We start from the raw sequence: 26185 nt of genomic DNA, 5'->3' as shown, positions 1-26185 counted from the left end.
AGCAAGGTCCGATATCTTAGTGACACACGGAGTAGGGGTTTACTCCTCCACTAGAAACATCGTGTACGGGCTCTTGTGAGGTGTTAACGTAGTGTTAACACACTCCCACTCGTTTAAGGGCCGAACCCAGGTGGACTGAGCCTGCCCCTTTGGGTACATTTTGGTTTCTTTGGGGACCTTGTCAAACCTTACGAGTGTCTCCTCGGTAAGGCATGCGAAACTAGAGAGAGGGAACTGTAGACCCGGCGGGTAGAATTCAAAATTTTCTACAGTCCGGGTGCCAAACCCTTCGATGGTTAACATACCATCTTTGAAGGGAGAGCGCAAGGCCCCCTTCCACGGATTGCTTTCGACGAATTCCGGGAGCCTAGAGGCATCCGGGATGATATATTGTGCTGTTGAGGTAGCCCATAACAAATGAGACCCTGTATGAGGCTATCTGGTTTAGCACTCACTTCCCCCTAATGGGCAATAATTTCATTCAATTGTCAAGTTCACAGAGGCACCAGGAATCTTCCATCCTATAATCGTGGTGACTCGGTATGTGACACGAGGTTTGAGCCAGTGAGCTACAGAGGTCCGTAAATTATATATATATGTATATATATGGATAAATATCAGCACAACATCGTGTTCAAATAGAAATAAATTTCTACCTCATCCCTGGGATCGGTCGCTGGCCTCTTCTAATGAAAGGTCAGGTTGAAACTAACCATGCCACGAGAGGCCATGCATCAATCTTGAAAGGGCTGCCGGATCGAAGGGAGCCTCCGGGGTCGTAGGTTTCAGGCCGGGCTTCGCTCTCGGCCCAAGAGAAGTCTTAACTGGTTTGGTGATTTGGAAGACCTGTGAGTCTTTGGTAGGGCTGGCAGGTAGCTTTAACTTTAGGGACAACGGGACGTGGCCCGACATCAGCCATGTGCTTCCTTGAAAACCCTAAAAGGAAGAGACACAGGGTCTCTTTGCCCTGACACTCCAGGCAAACCCGCCAACCCAGATCTAAAGAGTCGCCAAGGTAGAAGTCATGGAAGACTGCGAGCTCCGAAAGAGGGTATATCGTTACTAATGAACAAGGTAACTCCGTTGGGAATGTAAAATAAATAGATCGAGAATAAATGTTTAAATCGATCAATCACAAAGGAAATAAAATGAAAATCCCAAAATAATATATCCGAAGTTATAATTATAGATAGTAACGACAGGGGCACCTACAGTGTCCCATAGTAGGGTAGTAACCCAAAAATATCCGGGTGTTCCGAATTCTTAAAATAGACCGGTATGAAACCGGGACAAAAGGCTATGAACAAAATTTCGGACCGGTATAATAACCGGGGAGAAAACTTTCATAAATTAACTGACATTGTCAAAATAATTCCATAAAAGGTGAAGATTATCAATGAAATAATATTGTCATAGCGCGAAATATACTATCCCGTCGGTACTGGGGAAGTATAGAATAACATAAAGATACATAAGTATCCCATAGCAGGTCAGTAACCTAAAGAGATCCGGATGCTCCGAATTCTTGAATTAGACCAATATGAAATCGGGACAAAAGACTATGAACAAAATTCAGATCGGTACAGTAACCGGGGAAAAACTTATCATAAATTAACTGACTTTGTTAAAACAATTCCATAATAAGTTAAGGTTATCAATGAAAAAAATTGTCATAGCGAGAAATATACTATCCCGTTGCTACTTGGGAAGTATAGAATAAAATAAAGATACGTGAGTATCCCATAATAGGTTAATAACCTAAAAAGATCCGGGTGTTCCGGATTCTTAAAATAGACCGATATGAAATCGGGACAAAAGGCTATGAACAAAATTTCGAACCGGTATAGTAACCGGGGAAAAAATTATAAAAATTATAAAAATTAACAGACATTGTTGAAACAATTCCGTAATAAGTTAAGATTATCAATGAAATAATATTGTCATAGCGAGGAATATACCATCCCGTCATTACCAGGGAGGTATAAAATAAAAAGGGATGAAAAAGGATGCAAAAAACAGTGATGAATAAATATAATCAAAACTAGTTCCGGGGCCGGGGAACAGGGTTGGTAAAGTAAACTTAAAGTAACTTAAAGTAAACTTAAAAGTAACTTAAAGTAAACTTAAAGTAAGCTAAGATACATCCTTAAAATACATAAATAGAAAACTTCAGTTATGATCTAAAACTAATGTCTGTAATTGAATAGGGCTCCCGGAGGGAGGATATTAATCAAAACTGTGTCAGTGTCAACAGATCTTGTATTTAAGAGCTCGGAGGCTCCGATGTCTGATGACGGGAGGGTACCACGGGAGAGCGCGGGGGAGCCAATGGAACCCCCACTACCCAACCAGAGGTACCAGGACGAAGGTAATGATTCATGTAGAATATAATATAATGAAATGGGATATTAATAAGTCCTATGCGGACGATAATAGCAGGAGGTACCGTAGGTGGGGGACACTCCTAATATAAGTGCTCATTCTTACAACCATAGCTAAAAGCAAAAGTTACACCAAGGTGCAGTCATACCGACTAATCACGTGTGATAGTCCCCGGTGGTCCCGGCCCTCCCCCTCCCCCGACCGATGGCCAATCGGGGCGACGGGAGGGGAGGAGACGAAACCGCCCGGTATGAATGAATGAGACTAAGTCACACCCCGTGGGTACACTCAGTCCTCAATATGTCGGAACGTTGAGGGAAGACTGAGGAACAAGCATACTTGACCCGTATGTCATAACCAACAACCATCGAGTGAGAGGAAGGGTGTACACTGGAGGAGGGGGGGATGGAATAGCCTCCCCAACCTGTGGGGGGGGGGGGGTATGGTACCGGGGAATCACCAGTGCGTAGTGGTAGACAGGGCTACCAACTGGAGATCCCCTCAACATGACATGAAAATCCCAAAAATGTGATCATAACGGAGTAAAGCAATAAATATAATATCAATGCACAAATACATAAAAACAATTAATGAATTAAAAGCGAAATCACGTAAGTAAGGTTAGGCATTCAGAAATAATATGGCGAGAGAGGGACTCGGGCGAGTGGTAAGGGAGGAGCATGACGCCATCAGCAGATGGAAAGCAGGGGTACCAACCTAGTTACTGAAGCGGTAGATCGAACAGTAAAACAACAAAATACGCGAGAGTCCCACTCGAACGAAATGTAAAACTAGGTGGAGCGTACGAAATAAAACTAAAATGTTTAATAATAATAAGTGAGATGGTCGTCTTCCTAGAACTAGCGAAACAATCTCAAAGGTGACGCAATCCACCAACATGCACGAATGCAGGCATACCAACATAACCTACTCTTTGATGAAACGCTAACACTGATATCATAGGATAACATAAAATTAATGCTAGATGAAAGCATAAAGACGGTGTACTATATAAATGTAAGGAAAAAACTCCTAAAAGTTCGAACAAATATTAATGACTGATGAACTAACGAGAAAAAGGGCAGAGCCGAACCATGAACGGTAAGAACGGGGACGCCGTTCATATATAAACACTTCTACATTAATAAAAACAGAGGTTACACTGCCCAATCTCGCTAACATTCATGGATAAAGTACTTAACTTCGATGGGGTATCATGGGAATCGGCCATCGATTATAAAATAATGATAAATCCAAGGATAAACACGAGAAAAAAACATGTTGGACTTTGGTGCCCAGACTAGGGAGTCATATCATTATACTGTAATATTTTTTTTTTTTTGTGCCCAGATCTGGGATCGAGCAAGTCTGTTTTGAATATTGGTGATAACAGGGCTGTGTTTTGATTAAAAGTTTGAATAGTACAGTGTTGATAGGATTTTGTGTATTGTTTTTATATATTTTTGGAAAGGAATTGAATATTGTTAAATTACAAGATGGCACAGTTTAATATCCAAGTATTTTTGAATAACCCAAGTGTTCAGGAATTGTCAGAAGCTAATGTAACTAATGTATAGTAGCTCTCTATCTTAATGGCATGTGGTGGCCATGCAACGAGTGGGATGATTAAAGCCCAAATCAAGTGTCTAGCCTTAGAAGCATTTATAAACTCGGGAAAGTTGTCGGAAGAAAATATTGTAACAGATTGTGAACTGTTGGAGGAAGCTAATGAAGAATTTTTAGCGAAGCAAAGACCGGTTGACCCTCAAACTGAAGGCATGAAAGCAGATAGGGATGTTGAGGCTGAGATTTAACGAATTGCAGTGGAGAAGAATTTGTTTTTGTTGAAGATGATGGCAGAACGAGAAGAAAGAGAGAGAAGACGGGAAGAAGATGAACGGGAAGAAGCCAGAGATATTGCAAGACATGTGAGGAGGATGGAAGAAAAAGAAAGAGAAGAAGAAAAGGAAGAGGCAGGAGAGATTGCACGACATGCGCGGTAGTTGGAGCTGTTAAACGTTCATGCACAGTTGACAGCATAGACCAAGGCGGCCCCTGCTAAGAACGATCCAGTGTTTAATGTGTCGGAAGCCCAGAGGTTAATCCCAAGGTTCACAGAAGAGGCTCCAGATGAGTTCTTCAATCATTTTGAAATGGTTGCAGCGATGATGAAATGGGCTGAAGATAAATGATGTGTTATTGCAGAGTGTGCTTTATGGGAAGGTCTGCAGTGCTTACTTATCCTTATCTCAGGACCAGAGGATGGAGTATCAAGAAGTGAAGAGGAGCGTGCTGCAAATGTATCAGATGACCCCTGAATATTTTTATGAAAGGTTCCAAAGTTTGAGAAAGGACGAGAAAATTACTTTCCTGGATTACGCTTATAGGGTACAACGATGTTTTAATGAGATGGACAGAGGCTGCTGACGTAAAGGAGATGGCTGATTTGGAAGAATTTACAATACTGGAGCAGTATCTACGTGGAATTCCTGAACAGATTCGAATGTACTTGAGAGAGAGATAGAGGTAAAGAAACTTGATAAAGCTGTGTCGCTGAGTGAAGATTACAATATTATCAGTTGTAAACCCACTTCGGGGCAAGAATTTTCAACCATCGGTCCGACCAAGTGTCAAGTATTCGCCGAACCATGGAAACCAGTTCAGTAATACCTACGGGAACAAGTTCAACAGTTACAACGGTAGTAGCACTGGTACTGTCCCTAAGCAGAATGCGATAGTACCACAGCAACAAACGTCGAATTGTTCTCCTTCAAGTATCGTGAAAGACGTGCAGAATGTTGATATTGTCTGTTTTAAGTGTGGTAAGAGAGGCCATATCACTAAGGAATGTTTGTCAAACCAACCGAAAGCAGTCGCCCAAGTGATTAAGGATGATTCTACTTCACAGAATACGGAGATGAATAAACAATCAGAAAAGGATGGGGAGGAAAATAAACCAGCCAACGTTTACACGACGAGCAGAACAAACCCAAACAGCATGGATGCCTTTAAACCATATATTTATGAAAGTAAATTAGCAGCAATAGACGGGAGTGAGCGAAACCCCGTGAGGATATTGCGCGACACAGGTTATAACCATAGTGTAGTGATACGAGGAGTATACCCGTTGGTGGATCAGTCTCTTACAGGAGACTCAGTTATTTTAAAAGGAATAGGAGGTGAGGAGGTCATCCCTATTTGCCGCTTGAAACCGTCATGCAAGTTGGTGACAGGTAATTTTGACTTTGCGGTAAAGGATTCATTTGCTGTCGAAGGAGTAGACGTCTTGCTGGGTAATGAGGTTGGTGGAGTGCTGTTCGTGCCTTGTCCCCTTGTAATGGAGAAACCTTTGAAGTATAGTCCTAGGACTGAACTCGAGAAGGACTACCCGTATCTGTTTTCTAGTGGTGTTACGAATAGGAGTATGAAGAAGAAAGTGGCTGCTAAAAAAAAAGAAAAAGAAATCGAAGGAGCAATGAACTAGGAGGATTTGTTTTCCGAAAAAAGAGGATTCCCTTGATGGTACGCAAGAGGAGAACTCCCAAGTAAGCCTGAGCGAAGAGGAATGACAGACGAGTGGACAAGAGGACAAAGAAAAGATGGACTTGGAAGCAATGAACTTGGAGGATTCGTTTCCTGAAGAAGAGTACTCCCTTGATAGTATGCAAGAAGATAACTCCCGTGTAGGCCCGAGCGAAGAGGAACTACAGACAAGTGGACAAGAGGACGAAAAGAAATGGATTTGGAAGAAATAGAAAATTCAATGTTAGAAATTCGACAAGTGAGTAGAAAAAGGCTGATAGGATTGCAACAGAAGGATGCAACGTTAACAGAGTTATTGTACCGTGTGGTGGACGAGACATAGGCATAGCAGGCTACAACCTGTTATTACCTTAAGGATGGGTTGCTTAGGAGGAAGCATAGACCTGCCGATATCCCTGGGAATGCCGAATGGGGGATATATCGGCAGATATAAATTCTCGCACCGTTGAGAAGACAGGTGATCATGGTAGCCCACGAGACTGGACATATGGGAATAAGAAGACGACGGAGAAGATTATGAAACACTTTTTTCTGACCTGGCATGCATAAGGACGTAGGCCACTTTTGGCGTGCATGTCACGCATGACAGATGGTTGAAAAGGCCAACGAGTGCATCAAGGAATCTCCTTACGCCCAATGGAAGTATGAGGAGAACCCTTCAGGAAATGACCGAAGAAAATTTTAGTTGATAAAGGGAAGGATCGAGAGGAAACGTACGAAGGAAATGTCATGGATTTGAGGAATAGGATCAGCGAGATAAGGAAATTTTCCCCAGAAGGCATGAAGACAGTGAGTCAAGGACGAACGAAAAAAAAAGTTTGGTAAGAAGAGTACGAACAGACAGGTTGCAGGACCCTTCACCAAAGGACTAAAGAAAATGTTGCCAGAAAAGGCAAATATCATGAGGAAAAGGACGAAAAAAATGACAAGGATTTGAGGAAAGGAATTGGGGAGTTGAGGAAATTTCCCCTAGAAGACCTGAAGACGAGTCAGGGACGGACAAAGAAAAGGTTTGGCATGAAGAGTACGAACAGACAGTTTGAGGACGGCAGGTGTTGGTTAAGGAGATATCCTCTCACCAACGAGTTCCAAGAACCATTCCTGATTTTGGAGGAGAGCCGTGACCGGACCTACGTTATCGATATATCAGGAAAAAGGAAAAATCCGAGGAAGGCCATATCAACTTAGAAACCGATACTTCAAAAGCCTGATTTCAACAAGAAATTCCTTATCCAAGTGGATGCGTCGGATAACGGAATTGGAGCTGTCTTATTGCTAGAAGATAAGGAAGGAATTATTCACCCTGCTTGTTTCATGTCGTCGAAGCTGAAGAAGCAGCAGTGAGGCGACTCGGCGGTTGAAACGGAACTGCTGGCGCTGATCGTAGCGATAGAGAAGTTTTTAATTTATGTGAATTGACCACAGAATGAGATTACATTGTACTCGGATCATAATCCTTTAACTTTTGTAAACAATATGAAAAATAATAATCAAATGCTGACCAGGTGGTCATTATGTTTGCAACCGTATCGTATTAATGTGAAGCATATATCAGGTAAAGAAAACGTGGTTGCAGATTATTTATCTTGGACTGAATCGATGGATCAAGGCCCAGAATAAATAATCATTTTTCGGGGGGAGCTATCTTACGAAGCTGGTCTAGTGTAGAGTAAATTCAATAGTTTATTCATGATTTTATTTATATTTTATTTGTGCATTGAAGAGAGGTTAGCCTGCTCTCAAGATGATTTGTCCTTGTGTAGATTCAAGCTTATTATGTAAATTATGTAAGACCTTCGTCATAAGTTTCATTGTATTCTTTATTGAAGATGGTATATGTAAATTTACGTAATTTTTAAGAATTAACTTTTAATTTCACATATTTTTGTTACGAAGTCTTACATACTCTGTTTGAGAGTGATATTTGATCATACACGATAGGAACAAAGGCTTATGTAATGTTCTTTTATATTTTTATGAAGTATTGCATCATATTTGAAAAAGAATACACAATTGTTTTGGGTACCATGTGCTTTTAAATTTTCGCGAAGAGCCTGGTGATAGGATGTTATCTTTTTATTTGGGGGGGGGGGGGGCGAAGGGGGGGCCGACCTAGCTGACAGAGAGTCGCCTCGCTGTGTGTAATAGTTGCCCTAGAAACTCGGGTTTCGTCTCCCTGTTGTGTGAGAAAATGTTCGAGAGAGCAATACTTGGTAACTCTGACGCCTTTTGCCCGGGCCCCCACACTTCCCAGTTCGTTGGGAAGTTTCTTGAAGTAGTTAGGTTTCATATATATAGGGTGACCCCCAGTGTTAGATAAGCAGATGGAGAAATCCAGCCTTAAAATCGCCATCTCACCTCTCTCAGCTCAGCGTATTCTTTTAAAAGTGTTCAGTACCTATTGTGTGTCCTCTTCAAAGTGATTTTGTCCATCCATCCATATACCAAGGCACTTCCCCCAATTTTGGGGGGTAGCCGACACCAACAATGAAACAAAACAAAAAGGGGACCTCTACTCTCTATGTTCCTTCAGCCTAATCAGGGACTCAACCGAGTTCAGCTGGTACTGCTAGGGTGCCACAGCCCAACCTCCCACATTCCCACCACAGATGAAGCTTCATAATGCTGACTCCCCTACTGCTGCTACCTCCGCGGTCATCTAAGGCACCGGAGGAAGCAGCAGGGCCTACTGGAACTGCGTCACAATCGCTCGCCATTCATTCCTATTTCTAGCACGCTCTCTTGCCTCTCTCACATCTATCCTCCTATCACCCAGAGCTTTCTTCACATCATCCATCCATCCAAACCTTGGCCTTCCTCTTGTACTTCTCCCATCAACTCTTGCATTCATCACCTTCTTTAGCAGACAACCATTTTCCATTCTCTCAACATGGCCAAACCACCTCAACACATTCATATCCACTCTAGCCGCTAACTCATTTCTTACACCCGTTCTCTCCCTCACCACTTCGTTCCTAACCCTATCTACTCGAGATACACCAGCCATACTCCATAGACACTTCATCTCAAACACATTCAATTTCTGTCTCTCCGTCACTTTCATTTCCCACAGCTCCGATCCATTCATCACAGTTGGTACAATCACTTTCTCATATAGAACTCTCTTTACATTCATGCCCAACCCTCTATTTTTTACTACTCCCTTAACTGCCCCCAACACTTTGCAACCTTCATTCACTCTCTGACGTACATCTGCTTCCACTCCACCATTTGCTGCAACAACAGACCCCAAGTACTTAAACTGATCCACCTCCTCAAGTAACTCTCCATTCAACATGACATTCAACCTTGCACCACCTTCCCTTCTCGTACATCTCGTAACCTTATTCTTACCCACATTAACTCTCAACTTCCTTCTCTCACACACCTTTCCAAATTCTGTCACTAGTCGGTCAAGCTTCTCTTCTGTGTCTGCTACCAGTACAGTATCATCCGCAAACAACAACTGATTTACCTCCCATTCATGGTCATTCTCGCCTACCAGTTTTAATCCTCGTCCAAGCACTCGAGCATTCACCTCTCTCACCACTCCATCAACATACAACCACGGCGACATCACACATCCCTGTCTCAGCCCCACTCTCACCAGAAACCAATCACTCACTTCATTTCCTATTCTAACACATGCTTTACTACCTTTGTAGAAACTTTTCACTGCTTGCAACAACCTTCCACCAACTCCATATAACCTCATCACATTCCACATTGCTTCCCTATCAACTCTATCATGTGCTTTCTCCAGATCCATAAACGCAACATACACCTCCTTACCTTTTGCTAAATATTTCTCGCATATCTGCCTAACTGTAAAAATCTGATTCATACAACCCCTACCTCTTCTAAAACCACCCTGTACTTCCAAGATTGCATTCTCTGTTTTATCCTTAATCCTATTAATCAATACTCTACCATACACTTTTCCAACTACACTCAACAAACTAATACCTCTTGAATTACAACACTCATGCACATCTCCCTTACCCTTATATAGTGGTACAATACATGCACAAACCCAATCTACTGGTACCATTGACAACACAAAACACATATTAAACAATCTCACCAACCATTCAAGTACAGTCACACCCCCTTCCTTCAACATCTCAGCTTTCACACCATCCATACCAGATGCTTTTCCTACTCTCATTTCATCTAGTGCTCTCCTCACTTCATCTATTGTAATCTCTCTCTCATTCTCATCTCCCATCACTGGCACCTCAACACCTGGAACAGCAATTATATCTGCCTCCCTATTATCCTCAACATTCAGCAAACTTTCAAAATATTCCGCCCACCTTTTCCTTGCCTCCTCTCCTTTTAACAACCTTCCATTTCCATCTTTCACTGTCTCTTCAATTCTTGCACCAGCCTTCCTTACTCTCTTCACTTCTTTCCAAAACTTCTTCTTATTCTCTTCATATGACTGACCCAATCCCTGACCCCACCTCAGGTCAGCTGCCCTCTTTGCCTCACGTACCTTGCGCTTTACTTCCACATTTTTCTCTCTATATTTTTCATACTTCTCTATACTATTAATCTGCAGCCATTCTTCAAAAGCCCTCTTTTTCTCTTCCACTTTTACCTTCACTCCTTCATTCCACCATTCACTGCTCTTCCTCATGCTGCCTCCAACAACCTTCTTGCCACATACATCACTTGCAATCCCAACAAAATTTTCTTTTACTAACTTCCACTCCTCCTCTAAATTACCAGTTTCTCTTACTCTCACCTCGTCATATGCCATTTTCAACCTTTCCTGATATTTACTTTTTACCCCCGGTTTTATTAGCTCTTCAATCCTCACTACCTCCCTTTTACATCCACCTACTCTATTCCCCCACTCTTTTGCTACAACTAATTTTCCTTCCACCAAAAAATGATCAGACATACCGTTAGCCATACCCCTAAACACGTGCACGTCTTTCAATCTTCCAAACATTCTTTTAGTTATCAACACATAATCCATTAATGCCCTTTCTACTACTCTTCCATTTGCCACTCTTACCCATTTATACTTATTTTTATCTTTCTTTTTAAAGAAGCTAGCACTTATTACCATCTCTTGTTCAACACACATGTCTACCAGTCTCTCACCACTCTCATTTTCACCTGGTACGCCATACTTCCCAATGACACCTTCTACCTCTCCAGCGCCCACTCTAGCATTTAAGTCACCCATAACAACTACATAATTCCTTCTACCCAGTCCTTCTACACACCTAGTTAATTCATTCCAGAACTCATTCCGCTCTTCTTCACTCTTCTCACTACCTGGCCCATACGCACTGACAAACGCCCAACATTCCCTACCCAACCTAACCCTTACCCACATTAACCTAGATGATATCTCCTTCCATTCCACTACTTTACCTGTCATCCATTCACTCAGCAATAACGCCACACCCTCTCTCGCTCTTCCCCTTTCAATCCCAGACACTCTACCAGACATTTCACCGAACATCACTTCACCTTTTCCTTTCATCTTTGTCTCACACAAGGCCAATACATCCATCCTTCTACTTCTAAACATACTTCTAATCTCACATCTTTTACTCTCTATCGTACTACATCCACGCACATTCAAACACCCCAAAACTAGAGTGCGGGGAACAGTCACTCTCCCCCCAGCTCCATCTCCTTGTCGATGTCTCGCAGGAATTTTATACAGGAGAGGGGGTTCCCAGCCCCCTCGTCCCGTCCCTTTTAGTCGCCTCTTATGACACGCAGGGATAACGTTGGCGCTATTCTAATTTTTATATGCCCCCGCGGCCACAGGGGGCCACAAGTGATTTTGTGCTCCCGCATATATCTTGTGTAGTGAGTATGTTTTTTTAAACAGCCCTGTAGGAAGGTTAGGTATTTGTATTGTGATCTGGTTATCTATTTTTCATTAATTGTCAAACTTGAATGTTTTATTCAGATTCAATTTCAAGTGAAACAAATGATTGTATAATGTTCCTAAGTGGTATTTCTTTTCTTAGAGTGCGGATTATTCAGATTCAACATTTAAAGTCAAGTCATTATATAATTTTCAGATTATAACATTTTGTGTTAATCTAAGTTTTGTTTAGACTTAATATTTCGAGTGAGTGTATTTGTTATTCTGTAATTTCTTTTCCAAGGTCTTGTAATTTATATAGAATATATTTATTTTTGTAGAGTATTATTCCAATCACCGCTCATATGCTTTTATGATCTGAACTTAGAGCTATTTGAATATTTGTAATAAAAATTACCCAGTTTGGTTTTGAGTGTACTTAAGAGACTTTTGGATAGTCAGTGTTTTATATATTGTTCTCTTGAGTTTTTTAACTGTCAGGGTTCATGTATTAATATTTTAAAGTGTAACAGTTTTGATGTAAAAGCAAACAAGTGAGTTTGGAATTCGAGAGGTTGATTAACTTGCCAGTCACAGTACCCATAGTGTAATGCATATTTTGGTGCCCAGACCATGGACCCATAATCGTATAATAATAGTTTGATAATTAAGTTATATATGGTTCATAATCTGGAGGCTCAAACTATAACACACCTACTTGGTGACACCTGGTTACATATGTTACTAGGCCAAGAGATGACTCAGGTACAAATGATGTAAATATATTGGTTTAAGACTACATGCCCTGTCTTTTTTACTGACCCACCTCCATTGGTGTGGGAGTCTGCATTGTGAATATCAGGGGAGTATCCTAAGAATAAACTTAATTTTGATATTAAAATTAATCTTTTTTATGCTACGTGATGTTCATATACAAGCCATATCCTCCCCACAGAATAATAATACCAAGAGGATAGGGATTTAGTTTCAACTTTAAAATTGAAAAGATAAGGAGCTGCAGCCTACCCAAGCCAGGGTTTTTGACATTAACCACCAGATTATTTCAATAACTACCAGAGGATTAAGAATGTTTAAAGGAGAGAAAATGGGAAATGTTCAGTTTTAAGGTATACATCAATATAAAAGCATGTTACGAGAGAGAAACGTTGTGAACATTCATGTGAGTGTGAAACTGAAAAAAAAAAATCTGCTGTAAAACTCCATTTTCCCTTCAAGAAAATTAAAGGAAAGTTATTGATAAGAGTACATTAATATAGGGAGCACAGTCACACTTGTAAGTTTCTTGAAAAAGTTGGTTTTACATTTCTTTATTGACAAACTATACTTTCTTCAGGCCCCTAAAAAGAAGACATATCTCCTCTACAACCTAGACCCAGACCGCTCCCTCACTGGCGGTGCATGGTACTCTGACCAGCATTTTGATTCCGAGTTTGTTGATATTCTTAATCAACAGTGCTGGAGGTATGTGATTAAGCTGTTTTTTTTTTTTTTTTTTTTTTTTTTTTCTTTTTTTTTTTTTTATAGAAATAGTTAAGCATGATATTTTTTAATATAGTATAGCTTAGGAGAACAGTTTTGAATATCAAATTGTACATTTTCAGGTTCCTTGAGCAGAGGTCAGTTCTTGCCCATAATATTTTTTAATATAGTATAGCTCAGGAGAACAGTTTTGAATATCAAATTGTACATTTTCAGGTTCCTTGAGCAGAGGTCGGTTCGCGCAAGACAGGGTACTGGTGGTCCGATAGTAGTTCGAACTGCATCATTTGTCGCTTCTAAGGAAGTTTTGAAGCATATATCTGAACTAGGAATTACCAAGGTTAGAATTAATATTGCAATTTATTTATGATGTAGGAATTAAACTTGTAATTCAATACTGGAAGGTATTTGTGGCTCATTTAAGTAAATGAAAATTTTGGGTATTAGTGATCAAATATCTCATATATTTACAGTAATGCCTTGCCACTTTGCAGTTCATGTTTCGTAGCCTCAATGCATCGCTGATTTTCCAAAAATATTGATAAAAAAGTTAAAATAAAAAAATACCGCCCCTTCAGCAGCTGTATTGAAGAAAGCAGCGTTGTTTCATCGTTATACGTGATGCGTAAGAGAGACAGTTTTCCAGGATGCCAGACAAAGAGAGAAGCTCTCTCAAAGTTTTTGTACATACCTTGGGCACTCAGACAAAGCATGTGATAGGTTCCCGGCGCGAGATCTACGAATAAGAGCACAAGTAGATGTATCCCGTGAGCTGACTGGTTGTGCATCATGGCATCCTCTCCCAGCTTCTTCCCATGTTATATCTCGCCACTCTCATTCACGCTGTCAACTGTGTCTCGGGTATCTTAGTGTTGTATTCAAAATTAGCTTTTCGTAGAGAATTTACAATGCCTCCTAAGCACTGTGCCCCTCAAAAGATTCCTCAAGTGAGCCCAAGAGGAAGAAGGATGATGATGACCATCATTTAAAAGTTCAAACTTTTAGATATGTTAAAGCAGGGCAGAAGTTATGATGTGATGGCATACTATTATGGAGTGAATGAATCGACAGTGCATTACATAAAAAAAGACGAAGATAACATTGGCAAATTTGCTGCAATAAGCTTTAGTAAGGAAGCAAAACATTTGGGAACTCTGCATAATAAGAGAATTGTCAAAAAGGAAGCCTTGTAGGTTGCTGATTGCAGGAAAAAAACAGATTTTGACATAGGAAAAATCTATTTTTGGGTGAGATAGCCATGCCGTCCTGAGGGAAGTTCCTTTCGGCAGCTTCTTACTGTATAATATTTGTGCAAGTGATATTACAAGAGAATTACTATCAGGTATCACGGGGTTCTAACCCCCGGAGCGACTATCCGAAGATATCGTGTATAGTCAGGGACGTATCTGAAGATAACCATAGATATCTGCACCCCCAATAGACTTTACCCAGTCTAGTCAACTAGGAGGAAGGATAGGTGAGGAGCCGCCGTTACATATCCTCTCCCCAAGGTGCCCCCCATTCGTCTCTGAAGCCCCCCCATTCCACATAGCAGCATAACTACCGTGAAAAAAGAGCATACTACAAGGAATCGGGGGGGGGGGGGGGGGGGACAACATAACAGGTGGGCCATCAGGATGACATTGCCATCTCACCCAAAAATAGATTTTTCAATCATCATAATCTGTTTTTTGGGCTCGAGCCATGTCATCCTGATGGAAGTGTACCAGAGAATTACCTATTACTCGGTAGGAGGCTTTGAAGAGAGGTTCCAATACCGCAATGCGCCAACCGGATTACTCCGTCAAAGCATAGGTATCAATCTCAAAAATCTATTCCAGAACAATATAAAAGCTGTATTGACAAGTATGATGGCCTGTCAGGGAGGCAAAAAAGGGCCAAAGGACTGCCCTCCACAATGGGAAAGGCATCCAATTTCAGTGTTGAGATTCTTAGAACACCCAAAACTGAAGGGTCATCGTAGGTAGGGCCTAAAACGTATGGAACAAATACTCATCTAATGTTAAAAAAGCATGTTCAGGAAGGATAATAATAAAGAGGCACACTAACTTTATTGCCATATTGCCACTAAATTAATAATAGGACTTAAAATAAAAGGCATGTAAAAGTTCACAGTCTTTTATTTACAAGTATCAGTGCAGAGAATAATAAGTAAACAACACATAGAAATGCCTTTGTACCAAATAATACATCCCTACCATACCCATACAGAAGGTAACATTAGGGAACAGAAAAACATGACATAAGGAACCGTAGGGAACTTATGACAAGATAAACTGATTAATAAAGACAAGACCATATATGGTAGAACCTCGCAGCAACGGACACTGTTACCACGGATTTCTGATATACCAGACCGGACTAAATTCAGATAGCTAGTGTAGCATTCTGTTAGCAAAGGTCACTATAAGAAGTAAATAGTTTTTAGATCTATATATTTATTTACGGTATGTTTATTCATATAAAATCAATAAAATAAATTTATCATATTTATTATTGGTATATCTTCATAACAAACAGGCTATTAAAAAATAATGGTATATATGTATATAAGAAATAAACTTTTTTTTTCTATGACAGCCCATCTCCAAACATGTAAACCCAATCAGCTGATCTTACCATCACCTGATCTAAAGCAACCACTCTGGACTACAGTACATGCTAACTTGAATTACAAGTAGTATTCTTAACAGTCTATATGTAAAGATGATGTTATTACAAATGTTATTTTACTTTTAGTCTTGCAAATTCGAAATAAACGAAATAAAGCTGTTTCCATATTATGTTTCCGGAAAACACACCGAACGAATGAATAAAAACATTTACACATCCAATTGATAATTACTGACACTAATAGCTTTTAGTAAACTGTATGTAAACTATGGTAATTTATAACATAAAACATTGATATTTGATCAATATTTATTAAAGGATGTTTTGAATAAGTTTGGAAACTTCATTCAGCTGATACATATAAACATTGTCAGCTGTTTCAAGCAACTGCTATCAAGGATTTATATGAATAAATATTCTTAATAGAATTTCCAAACTTATTTAAACTATCACATAATCTATAACAAAGACTTCATACAGTTTACTAAAAACTATATCATTATTTATCACTTGAATGTATAAATGCGTTTGTTCATTTGTTTATCAATTGTATGTTCGTCTGTTTGTTCATTGAGATGAAATATAAACAATCAAAAGGGCTTCCCTTTTGGGCATTGTATGTGGGGAAGACGTGATATAGAACTAGTTTTATTTAGTTTTATTTTGAATATCGGGGTAAATACAATTTGTTGGGACAGGGTAAGATAAGAGTACGGCAGTCTAAGGATACGGCTCTTAGGTTAGGTTAGGTGGAGAACCTCAGGTTAGGTTGGTTAGGTTAGGTTGGTTAGGTTAGGTAAGGTAAGGTAGGAAACATTCGGTTAGGTGATGTTCTTGTGTCTGTAAAATGTGATTTTTGAGTCTGTCCCAACAAACTACAAAGGCTCCAAACCCCGTGATACCTGACAGTAATTTTCTTGTAATATCACTGGCAGAAATATTATACATTAGGAAGCTGCCGAAGGGACCTTTCATCAGGACGACATGTCTCGAGCCCAAAAATGCATGTAATTAGGGCAGTAGCAGTAATTTCCAGACTACTCACTAGTCTTTTCTGGTGCTGTATTCAGTTTGTTTTAATATGGCCCCTGACTGAAGTAATCTTTATTTTCGTGAATTTCATTTTACATTTAGCTCAAGTAGCTTATATTTACTTCATTTCGTGAGTGCCATTTAATTCCTATGTCATCATAAGGTGAAAAACATGTGTGATAATCTCAGCTGCTCATTTTCACATTAGTCACATGTTTGGCATAGATGGTAGGCTCATAGCCTATAGAATTTGGTATAATTTTGCTTGATTATCTGCATAGGCGAACTGTTTGCAATACAACGGACTATCTGCGGTACAGGACACACTTTCACCCTTATTAGTCCGTTATTGTGAGGTTCTATTGTATGTACAACAAATAAATTGAACTATAGTCTAATCAACATTTAGACAAGTAGTCTATAGCACTGAAGGTACAACATTATGTTGGAGAGACACAAATGAACCTGAAAAGGAAATGATTAATTGCATTTTCCTGTGTTCCTGAAACAAATACTCACTGTTTACTCATTATAAATAACAAGCTGGAGGAGTGCCCTGTGGACTACATCAATGCAGTGGGTTTGATAACACTTCCCGCTGCCACCACAAAATGACGCATCTCCTCCAGTCGCTTCAGATAATGCCTGAAGAAAACCCTAGTGGACTTCCAACCGGTATATGCCTGCAGTCCCTCAAAGGACATATACTGGGAAAAAATTTAATGAGGAAGTCACCTACCTAGGGTCATGACCCGATGGTATACTAGCCGGGCCCGCTCTTTGTATAAAATAAGTAATTTTTGCTCTTAACTGTTTTAGAGACAAATCTGATCCCATAGTTTCCCCCTTAAACAATTGACCACCTTTGAACTGCACTGTTCTTAATAAATACACTTTTAGACACTGCACTGTTCTTAATAAATACACTTTTAGACACTGCACTGAGCATAGGGAGGGATCACATGATAGGGGAACTATTTTCCATGGACCCCAACCTTTAGAGGGAAGTTCATTCTTAGCTAGAAAAGCGGGATCAGGGTATAAATTAACCTCACCATCATCCAAAAATTCAATGAGACCCTCATTTCTAGAAAGCGCCACAATTTCACTAACACGAGTACCGGAAGCTATTGCAACTAAAAAGATGAATTTTTTAGTAAGATCACGAATAGAAGCCGTTTGATTGTCCATGTCCGAAGCAAATTGCAAAATTTTGTCCAAAGACCAAGAGATGGGCTTCGGAATTTTGTTGAAGAGATCCTAGTTAAAGTCGATATCAAAGGCCTATAGTATAGGTCTAGCGAGGGCCGACTTGTATGACAAGATTGTGGAGGAAGCTAGACCTTGCGTGTGCAAATCAATCAGGAAACCTAAACAAAAATCCATAGTAATTAAACTTGGATTCTTGTCCTTGACGTATTTGACTCATTTCTTCCATGACGTTTCATAATGAGTCATAGTGGTAGACGTCTTATAGTTTTCTGCAAATTCCAACTTATCACGTTGAATTTGGAACTTCTTTTCCAGAGCTAAGGTGAAAAAATCATGAGATGAAGGTTGTTTGTTCTCCATGATGAAGCGTAGACAATCTTTCGCCGTACCTCCTGGAACAGAATCCGGTTGGGCAACGGCACCAATTTGGGATTCAATTCTGTGACCATGGGAAACAAGTTGCTCTTAAGCCACAGAGGAGCCACCAGGGCCGCTGTCCCTTTGAAAGACCGAAGCTCGTCCTGAACCTTCATGAGGAAATTGAAGGGTGGAAACGGGTAAATCCTCGTCCAATGATTCCAATCCAGGGACATCGCGTCCATGCTCACTGCTGCTTGATCCACATTCGGTGCTACATAGCAGGGAGGTCTCTTGTTGAGACTCGTCGCAAACAGATCCAGTTGAAGTCCAGGGACTTGATCCCTCACGAAAAAGAATGATTTTTCGTTGAGAGACCACTCGGTCTCTAGAGGTTTTGTCCAAGAGAGGGAATCCGCCATCACATTTCTTGCTCCGTGAAGGTGGGATGCTGACAGATGCCAACCTTTCTTCTGAGCCAATGTAAAGATGGCTAACATTACTTGAATTATTTGAGGAGACCTCGACCCTTGTCTGTTGATGCAATGGACTATCACTTTGCTGTCGAGGACTAGACGAATATGAATGTTCTTCAAGTGTAATTTCATGAGGGAAAAGAAGACTGCCATGGCCTCCAGAATATTGTTGTGGAATTGTTGAAATTTTTTAGACCAACTGCCCTGCACTTTCTTGAGTGGGGTATGAGCCCCCCCCCCCTCCCTCTCCTGGCGTCGCCTGGTGATCGTCCCCGACTTAATCAGGGACCTGACTGACTTCATTATTTTCTTATTCTTGGAGGGAGGAATAGATAGGGAATAGGACTTAAGGTTCCAATGAATCCCCAACCCCTGGAAGTCTTAAGCTTGGGTCAGTCTTGATTTCTAGGAGTTGATCTGAAATCTGAGAGACTGAAGGAACCCTACAACTCGAGTGGTGGCATCTGAGCACTCCGGTGCCGAGGGAGTCCACACTAGCCAGTCGTCCAGGTACGCCGCTACTTGAAGGCCTTTTTCCCGAAGTTGCTGAACGACTACGACGATGATTTTCGTGAAAATCCTCAGAGCTATGTTGAGCCTGAATGGCATAGCTCTGAGTACATAGCCCTTTCTCTCCAGGCTGAAACCAAGGTAGGGGGAGAAGCGTCGACCTATCAGAAGATGCCAATAAGCGTCGGTAAGATCTATAGAGATTGTGTAAGCCTCCTGGGGTAGTAAGGTACGTATCTGCGAAATAGTCAGCATCCAGAACCTGTAGCACTGAACGAACAGGTTTAGATGGGACAAGTCGAGAATAGTTCGAGGTATGTTTGAATCTTTCTTTGGCATGCAAAATAGACGACCTTGAAATCTCAGATCTCGTGCAACGGATAACTCTTTTCTTCAGCAGGTCTTGTACATATTGTTTCAGGTGAGGTGTTGATTTCTGGAGAAATTTCCTGAGCTTTGGTGGCTGTCGCTTCCACTTCCAACCCAAGCCGTTGGAAATGACACTTTGTGCCCAAAGACTGATTGATCAACGGTCCTTGAACAAGGCCAGCCGTTTCCCTACCAAGAGATCTTCATTGTTTATGCTGAGGGCGTGCACCCCTTCCTCCTCTGCCGCCTCGATATCCTCGACCCCTGGATCTGCCTCCTCTGTCAGAGCAGCCTCTGCCCCCTCTTTCTCTCTTGTGAGATCGAAAGGACGACGACCCCTGCTCGTATACTGGGTTGAAGGCCGGGGACTGTGTCGCCCGGGGCTGAGGTACAGCAAAAACAGTCTGAGGGATGGCGGCGGGGCATGGAGTAAACGACTTCCGATGGTAGGTCGGTTTGTGAGACCTCTTTGGCTATGGTCCTCCCCAAGGGGTGAACTTCCTCTACAAAGAGATCCCCCACTTCTGGAACAGGCTCTTATTCTCAGCCACAGCTTTATCCATAACCTCCTTCACTAACTTCTGAGGAAAGAGGTCTTTTCCCCATATGCTAGAATCGATGAGACGTTTCAGCTCGTGGCGGATAGTGGCTGAAGCAAGTAAATGTTCTCTACAGACTCTATGGGCCTGAAAGAAAGGATAAAGATCCTTCATAAAGGTGGCAAGATGAGTCTTTGCCAACAAGGAAAGGACTGGGGCATCCGTAAAATTCCCAATCATCATCTCCATGAAGCACTGGAGAGACATTGAAGCTGATAACCTCTCTCTGGTCTCCATTTTAGCCTTAAGAAGGTGTTAGGGAATCCGGGGCAGTTTCTCATTAAACTGGTGGCTGGCTACATCCTTATCAAGTTTACCCCCGGCGAAAGTAAACTGTACATCCACCCAATGGTCAGCATCATGTGGGAGGATAAGTGACTGGTTTGCATTCTTCTAACAATGGGAGAGACTTACCCTCACGAATGGCTTTCTCCACAGCCATGGAGCCCTTCGAAGTAAAGGGGAATACCATCGTGTCCGGAGCCACAAAGGTTGCTAACCTTTACCAAAGGCGCCAAGCTGTGTATTATTATACCCTGCTGTCTTCATTTCTTTCACTGCCAGGTGTTGAGCCCTTGTATGTTCCAAAAGGATCGTTTCTTTAGGGATAATGTCACCTCAACGGAACCCCTTCAGCTAACCTCATGTAGCAAAAGGGATAGGCATCAATATATGGGTAAAAATCCAGATCGGCTACCGGTCTGGAGCCTAGCCCTTCGCCAATGTGGATGATGCCCTCAGAAAGCACCGCGTGGCCAGCATACCTCCAGGGATTCTGCTGTGTGCAGTAAGGTAGCTGGGAAAGCAAGACTTTATCCTTAATCAGTTCCTCTTGCTTCTTCAAAGCCTGGATCTCGTCACGCAAGGCTTTAAACATCATCAGCTGATGTTGCTGATTCCCCTCCATGAAAGCCTTCATGTTAGCCAAAAGTGTCGGGTCAACAGAAGTGCCTGATGTACTTGGGAATTGTAGGGGCTCCAAAAGCTCCGCAGGAGATGGCGGTCGGAAAGAAACCGGAACCGCTCCCGTCACGGAAGATGTAGTCATCGCCGTAGACAGGGAGGCCATTGTAGTAGTGGAGGCTGAAGTGGCAGATACCACTGAATCCTTAACGGACCCACACTAGCATCATCCGTCTCCGGCAGGTAACAATCATCCACCAGAGGGAGGGGTTCTTCATCCAACTCCACTGTAGAAAGGAGAGCCGATTCTCTACCCGGGGAGAGAGAGAGGAGACCGTAGACATCCTCTCTGAGTGTAGCCTTATACAGCCCAATGCCTCGTCGACCTGTAGCAGGATTGTTGGGAGGGGTTTAGGGTGAAAGTAACCCAAAACCGAATCAGGTGCTGCCTTTGGGAAGAGGATATCCTTCTACTCAGTAGAGGGGAGGTAAAGGGCCTTCAGATCCGCATTCTTCTTGAATCCCCTTAGCCAGGTGCGAAGGGATCGCTGGAAGAACCCCCGGTCGTCCTCGGAGTTATCCTTCAAGATCCAACACGAATGATGCAGGTCCATGCAAACACTCCCATCCTACGGATCCCAGTACGAGACTGAACCCTTCATCTTCCGACACCGCATGGGTGCCACAAGTATCGTGACCGCAAGGAGGCCTCACGGTCCTGGCACAAATCTGCACTCTACAGTGCATCTCCGTCTTAGACACCGCCTGTAAGGAGAAAAAGAGTACAATGAGTCCATTGATCTAACAGTAACCAAAGGATGAAAAGAATGGATTAGTAACATTCTATGCTGACAATAAAGGAGTTACTGTACTGTAATCGTTTTGTGCACTTTCCTCTTGCTAAGGGTATAAGAGACTCTTTAGCGCAGCTCTTCTAGGAGAAGGACACTTCAAAATCAAACCATTGTTCTCTGGTCTTGGGTAGTGCCATAGCCTCTGTACCATGGTCTTCCACTGTCTTGGGTTAGAGTTCTCTTGCTTGAGGGTACACTCGGGCATACTATTCTATTTAATTTCTCTTCCTCTTGTTTTGCTAAAGTTTATATAGGAGACATTTATTTTAATGATGTTACTCTTCTTAAAATATTTTATTTTTCCCTTTTTCCTTTCCTCACTGGGCTATTTTCCCTGTTGGAGCCCCTGGGCTTATAGCATCCTGCTTTTCCAACTAGGGATGTAGCTTAGCAAGTAATAATAATGATAATAATATCAGGACTTTAGGGCAGGACAATGCAACGTTGTAAGGGGTGAGAAGGAGGCAGAATATTTTACAAAATACTTAGAGAAATCTTGCAGTTCTAAGGGAATATACATACATACTAATCCTATCTATTCTGGGTTACTAAAATTTAATTTAAATGATCAATTAGCAATGGGCTGGTGCGAAGGGCATGCATTTTAAAATTAACTGACCTAAATTGTTGAGAGATAAAAGCTGCATTTAAGTCAGCAGCATTAAAATTATATTCAAAACCAGAGTGATGATTTATCTCTACACATGTAGTTTAAGGAAAGAACCATCGTACGCTGGCATTTGGCTTTCGTTTTTACGCTGTGACGTCACAAACATGGCGTACGCTATTGTTGCTGAGTTCAGTTATTATTATTAATATTATTATTATTAATATTATTATTATTAATATTAATTGCTAGGCTACAACCCCAGTTAGAAAAGCAGAATGCTACAAGCCCAGGGATTCCAACAGTGAAAATAGCCCAGTAAGGAAAGGAAACAAGGAAAAAATAAATATTTTAAAAATATCAAAATTAATGTCTCCTATATAAACTATAAACACTTTAACAAAACATGAGGAAGAGAAGTTAGATAGAATAGTGTGCCCGAGTGTACCCTCAAGCAAGAGAACTCTAACCAAAGATAGTGGAAGAACATGGTACAGAGGCTATGGCACTACCCAAGACTAGAGAACAATGGTTTGATTTTAGAGTGTCCTTCTCTTATAAGAGCCGTAACCAGAGAGAAACATCCAATGTAGTACTGTCTGGCCAGTCAAAGGACTCCATAACTCTCAAGCGGTAGTATCTCAACGGGTGGCTGGTGCCCTGGCCAACTTACTACCTTGCCAGTTAATTTAGAGCAGTTCTCCCAAGGTTTTTTTGGTAAAGAAAACGTAAAGTAAGTTTGGGTGTGAAAGTTTAAGGGGTAACTACAATATTGGGAGCGAGACCAAAATACAATAGAAAGAAGAGTGAAGAAAAAATATTTACAATGTTATAGGATATCAGTTTCCATACATTTTGCTTATAGCCCTTATATTCATAGTTATTATATGAATATGTCTCTCTCTCTCTCTCTCTCTCTCTCTCTCTCTCTCTCTCTCTCTCTCTCTCTCTCTCTCCATATTTTGATTTTGAATTCACTCTTAAATCTTCATGTTTCTTTAGACATTATTAGAAATTCTTCATATCGTTACTCGACATTTAGATTATGGGAATAATAACTAATATTACTCGGTAACGTATCGAAAGGAAATCAATTGATCTGCCACTCACGTTCTGCCGGAAATATGACGCCATCAGACTTCATTTCTGCAATTCACGGTAAGTGGTACTAATCTCATAACTGATATATACCACTGAAACACTTGATAACATTTCTCTATATTTCGATGATGGGAATAAGATTTGTCGGTAACACACCAAAAGAAAATTGTTCAGTTTGCCGTGAACTCAACAAAAATGACCTGCGAAATATATAAAACCCTTTTCTTTTTTCTTGCGCGATATGAAGAAATATACTAACTTAGCAAGCAAAAGTATTTCATTATTAAAAAAAAATTTCCCTATTAGTGCACTTTTATTAGATAAATAGTACTAAGTAGTACTTAAAACAACCGACACAGGCCCATGAAAAACTTTGTATTGTTACTTGATAATTTGGTAATGGGAATACTAATACTAATCATTAGCCTACTGGAAGTGAATCACTCTATTTTCCGCTCGCTTTCTGCTGGTAATATGTCACCTGATATTTGATATGAACTTGACAGGTATTGTTTCTTTTCATAATGTATTTTTTTACTATAAATGGGTAAGGTATATTGTTAATAAAAGAAAATGCCAACTTACCAAAATAAATCAGTTTGTTTTTATACAAACATACATATACCAAGGCACTTCCTCCAATTTTGGGGGTTAGCCGACATCAAACAAATGAAAAAAAAAGGGGACCTTTCCTCTCTACGTTCCTCCCAGCCTGACAAGGGACTCAACCAAGTTTGGCAGGTACTGCTAGGGTGCCACAGCCCACCCTCCCGTTATCCACCACAGATGAAGCTTCATAATGCTGAATCCCCTACTGCTGCTACCTCTGCGGTCATCCAAGGTGAATGGAGGAAGCAGCAGGGCCTACCGGAACTGCGTCACAATCGCTTGCCATTCATTCATATTTCTAGCACGCTCTCTTGCCTTATTCATTCCTATTTCTAGCACGCTCTCTTGCCTCACACATATCCTCCTATCACCCAGAGCTTTCTTCACTCCATCCATCCACCCAAACCTTGGCTGCCTTCTTGTACGTCTCCCACCAACTCTTGCATTCATCATCTACTTTAGCAGACAGCCATTTTCCATTCTCTCAACGTGGCCAAACCACCTCAACACATTCATATCCACTCTAGCTGCTAATTCATTTCTTACACCTGTTCTCACCCTCATTACTTCGTTCCTAACCCTATCTATTCAAGATACACCAGCCATACTCCTTAGACAGTTCATCTCCAACATAATAAATTTCTGTCTCTCTGTCACTTTCATTCCCCACGACTCCGATCCATACATCACAGTTGGTACAATCACTTTCGCATACAGAATTCATTTTACATTCATGCCCAACACTATTCTTTACCACCCCGTTTACTGGCTCCCAACACTGCATCCTATATTCAATCTCTTACATTCATCTGCTTCCACTCCACTATTTGCTGCAACAACAGACCACAAGTACTTAAACTGATCCACCTCCTCAAGTAATTCTCCATTCAACATGACATTTGATCTCGCACCACCTTCCCTTCTTGTACATTTCATAACCTTACTCTTACCCACATTAACTCTCAACTTCCTTCTTTCACATACCCTTCCAAATTCTGTCACTAATCGGCCAAACTTCTCTTCCGCGTGTGCAACCAGTACAGTATCATTAGCAAACAACAACTGGTTTACCTCCTATGCGTGATTATTCTCATCTACCAGTTTCAGTCCTCGTCCTAGCACTCGAGCATTCACATCTCTCACCACTCCATCAACATACAAGTTAAACATCCATGGCATCAACGTTTTTATACAAGAAAAATTATTTTCAAGGAAATATTTTTCCTATTAGTGTTGTAAAGTTGAACAGTCATAAGTCGCATAGGTTGTAAGCCGACGACTACCTGTAGTCTCTCCAGAGTCAGAAACACTGCCATAGCCTCCGGAACATTGATGTGAAACTTCTGAAATGTAATCGACCACTGACCCTGCACTTTCTTGGAAGAGGAGTGTCCTCCCCAACCTTGTTCCGAGGCGTCTGTGTGAATAGTCACAGATTGGGTCTGTCACGGCAGCGAACTGTAACAACCCCAAAACCCTTTCTTGTTGTCTTCTGGTAAGTACATTTGAATGAAGTAGGCACCTGACTGAGATTGCGATTTCCTTTCTCTTGTTTTGTAGTAGAGAGGTGTGTGACTGTAGATTCCAGTGAAGTCCTAGCCACTGGAATTTCCAAGCTGGAGATAGCCTGGACTTCTCGAGGTTGATTTGGAAGCCCA

At 41.2% G+C, this 26185-nt stretch overlaps 1 protein-coding gene across 3 annotated transcripts in view; it reads left to right on the top strand.

Annotated features, from left to right (window-relative positions):
- The window catches only part of Polr3F (RNA polymerase III subunit F), a 718140-nt gene that overhangs the window by 564890 nt on the left and 127065 nt on the right, over positions 1 to 26185 (top strand). For all 3 annotated transcript variants that reach the window (XM_068345021.1, XM_068345020.1, XM_068345019.1), the window contains 2 exons: positions 13119 to 13246; positions 13481 to 13604. In XM_068345021.1, coding sequence (XP_068201122.1) covers positions 13119 to 13246; positions 13481 to 13604 — 252 coding nt within the window. The remainder of the gene's footprint in view (positions 1 to 13118; positions 13247 to 13480; positions 13605 to 26185) is intronic.

The sequence above is a fragment of the Palaemon carinicauda genome, chromosome 21 (assembly GCF_036898095.1).
Source record: "Palaemon carinicauda isolate YSFRI2023 chromosome 21, ASM3689809v2, whole genome shotgun sequence".
Classification (NCBI taxonomy): domain Eukaryota; kingdom Metazoa; phylum Arthropoda; class Malacostraca; order Decapoda; family Palaemonidae; genus Palaemon; species Palaemon carinicauda.
Note: the sequence above shows the minus strand (reverse complement) of the source record. Positions and strands in the feature narration are given on the sequence as shown.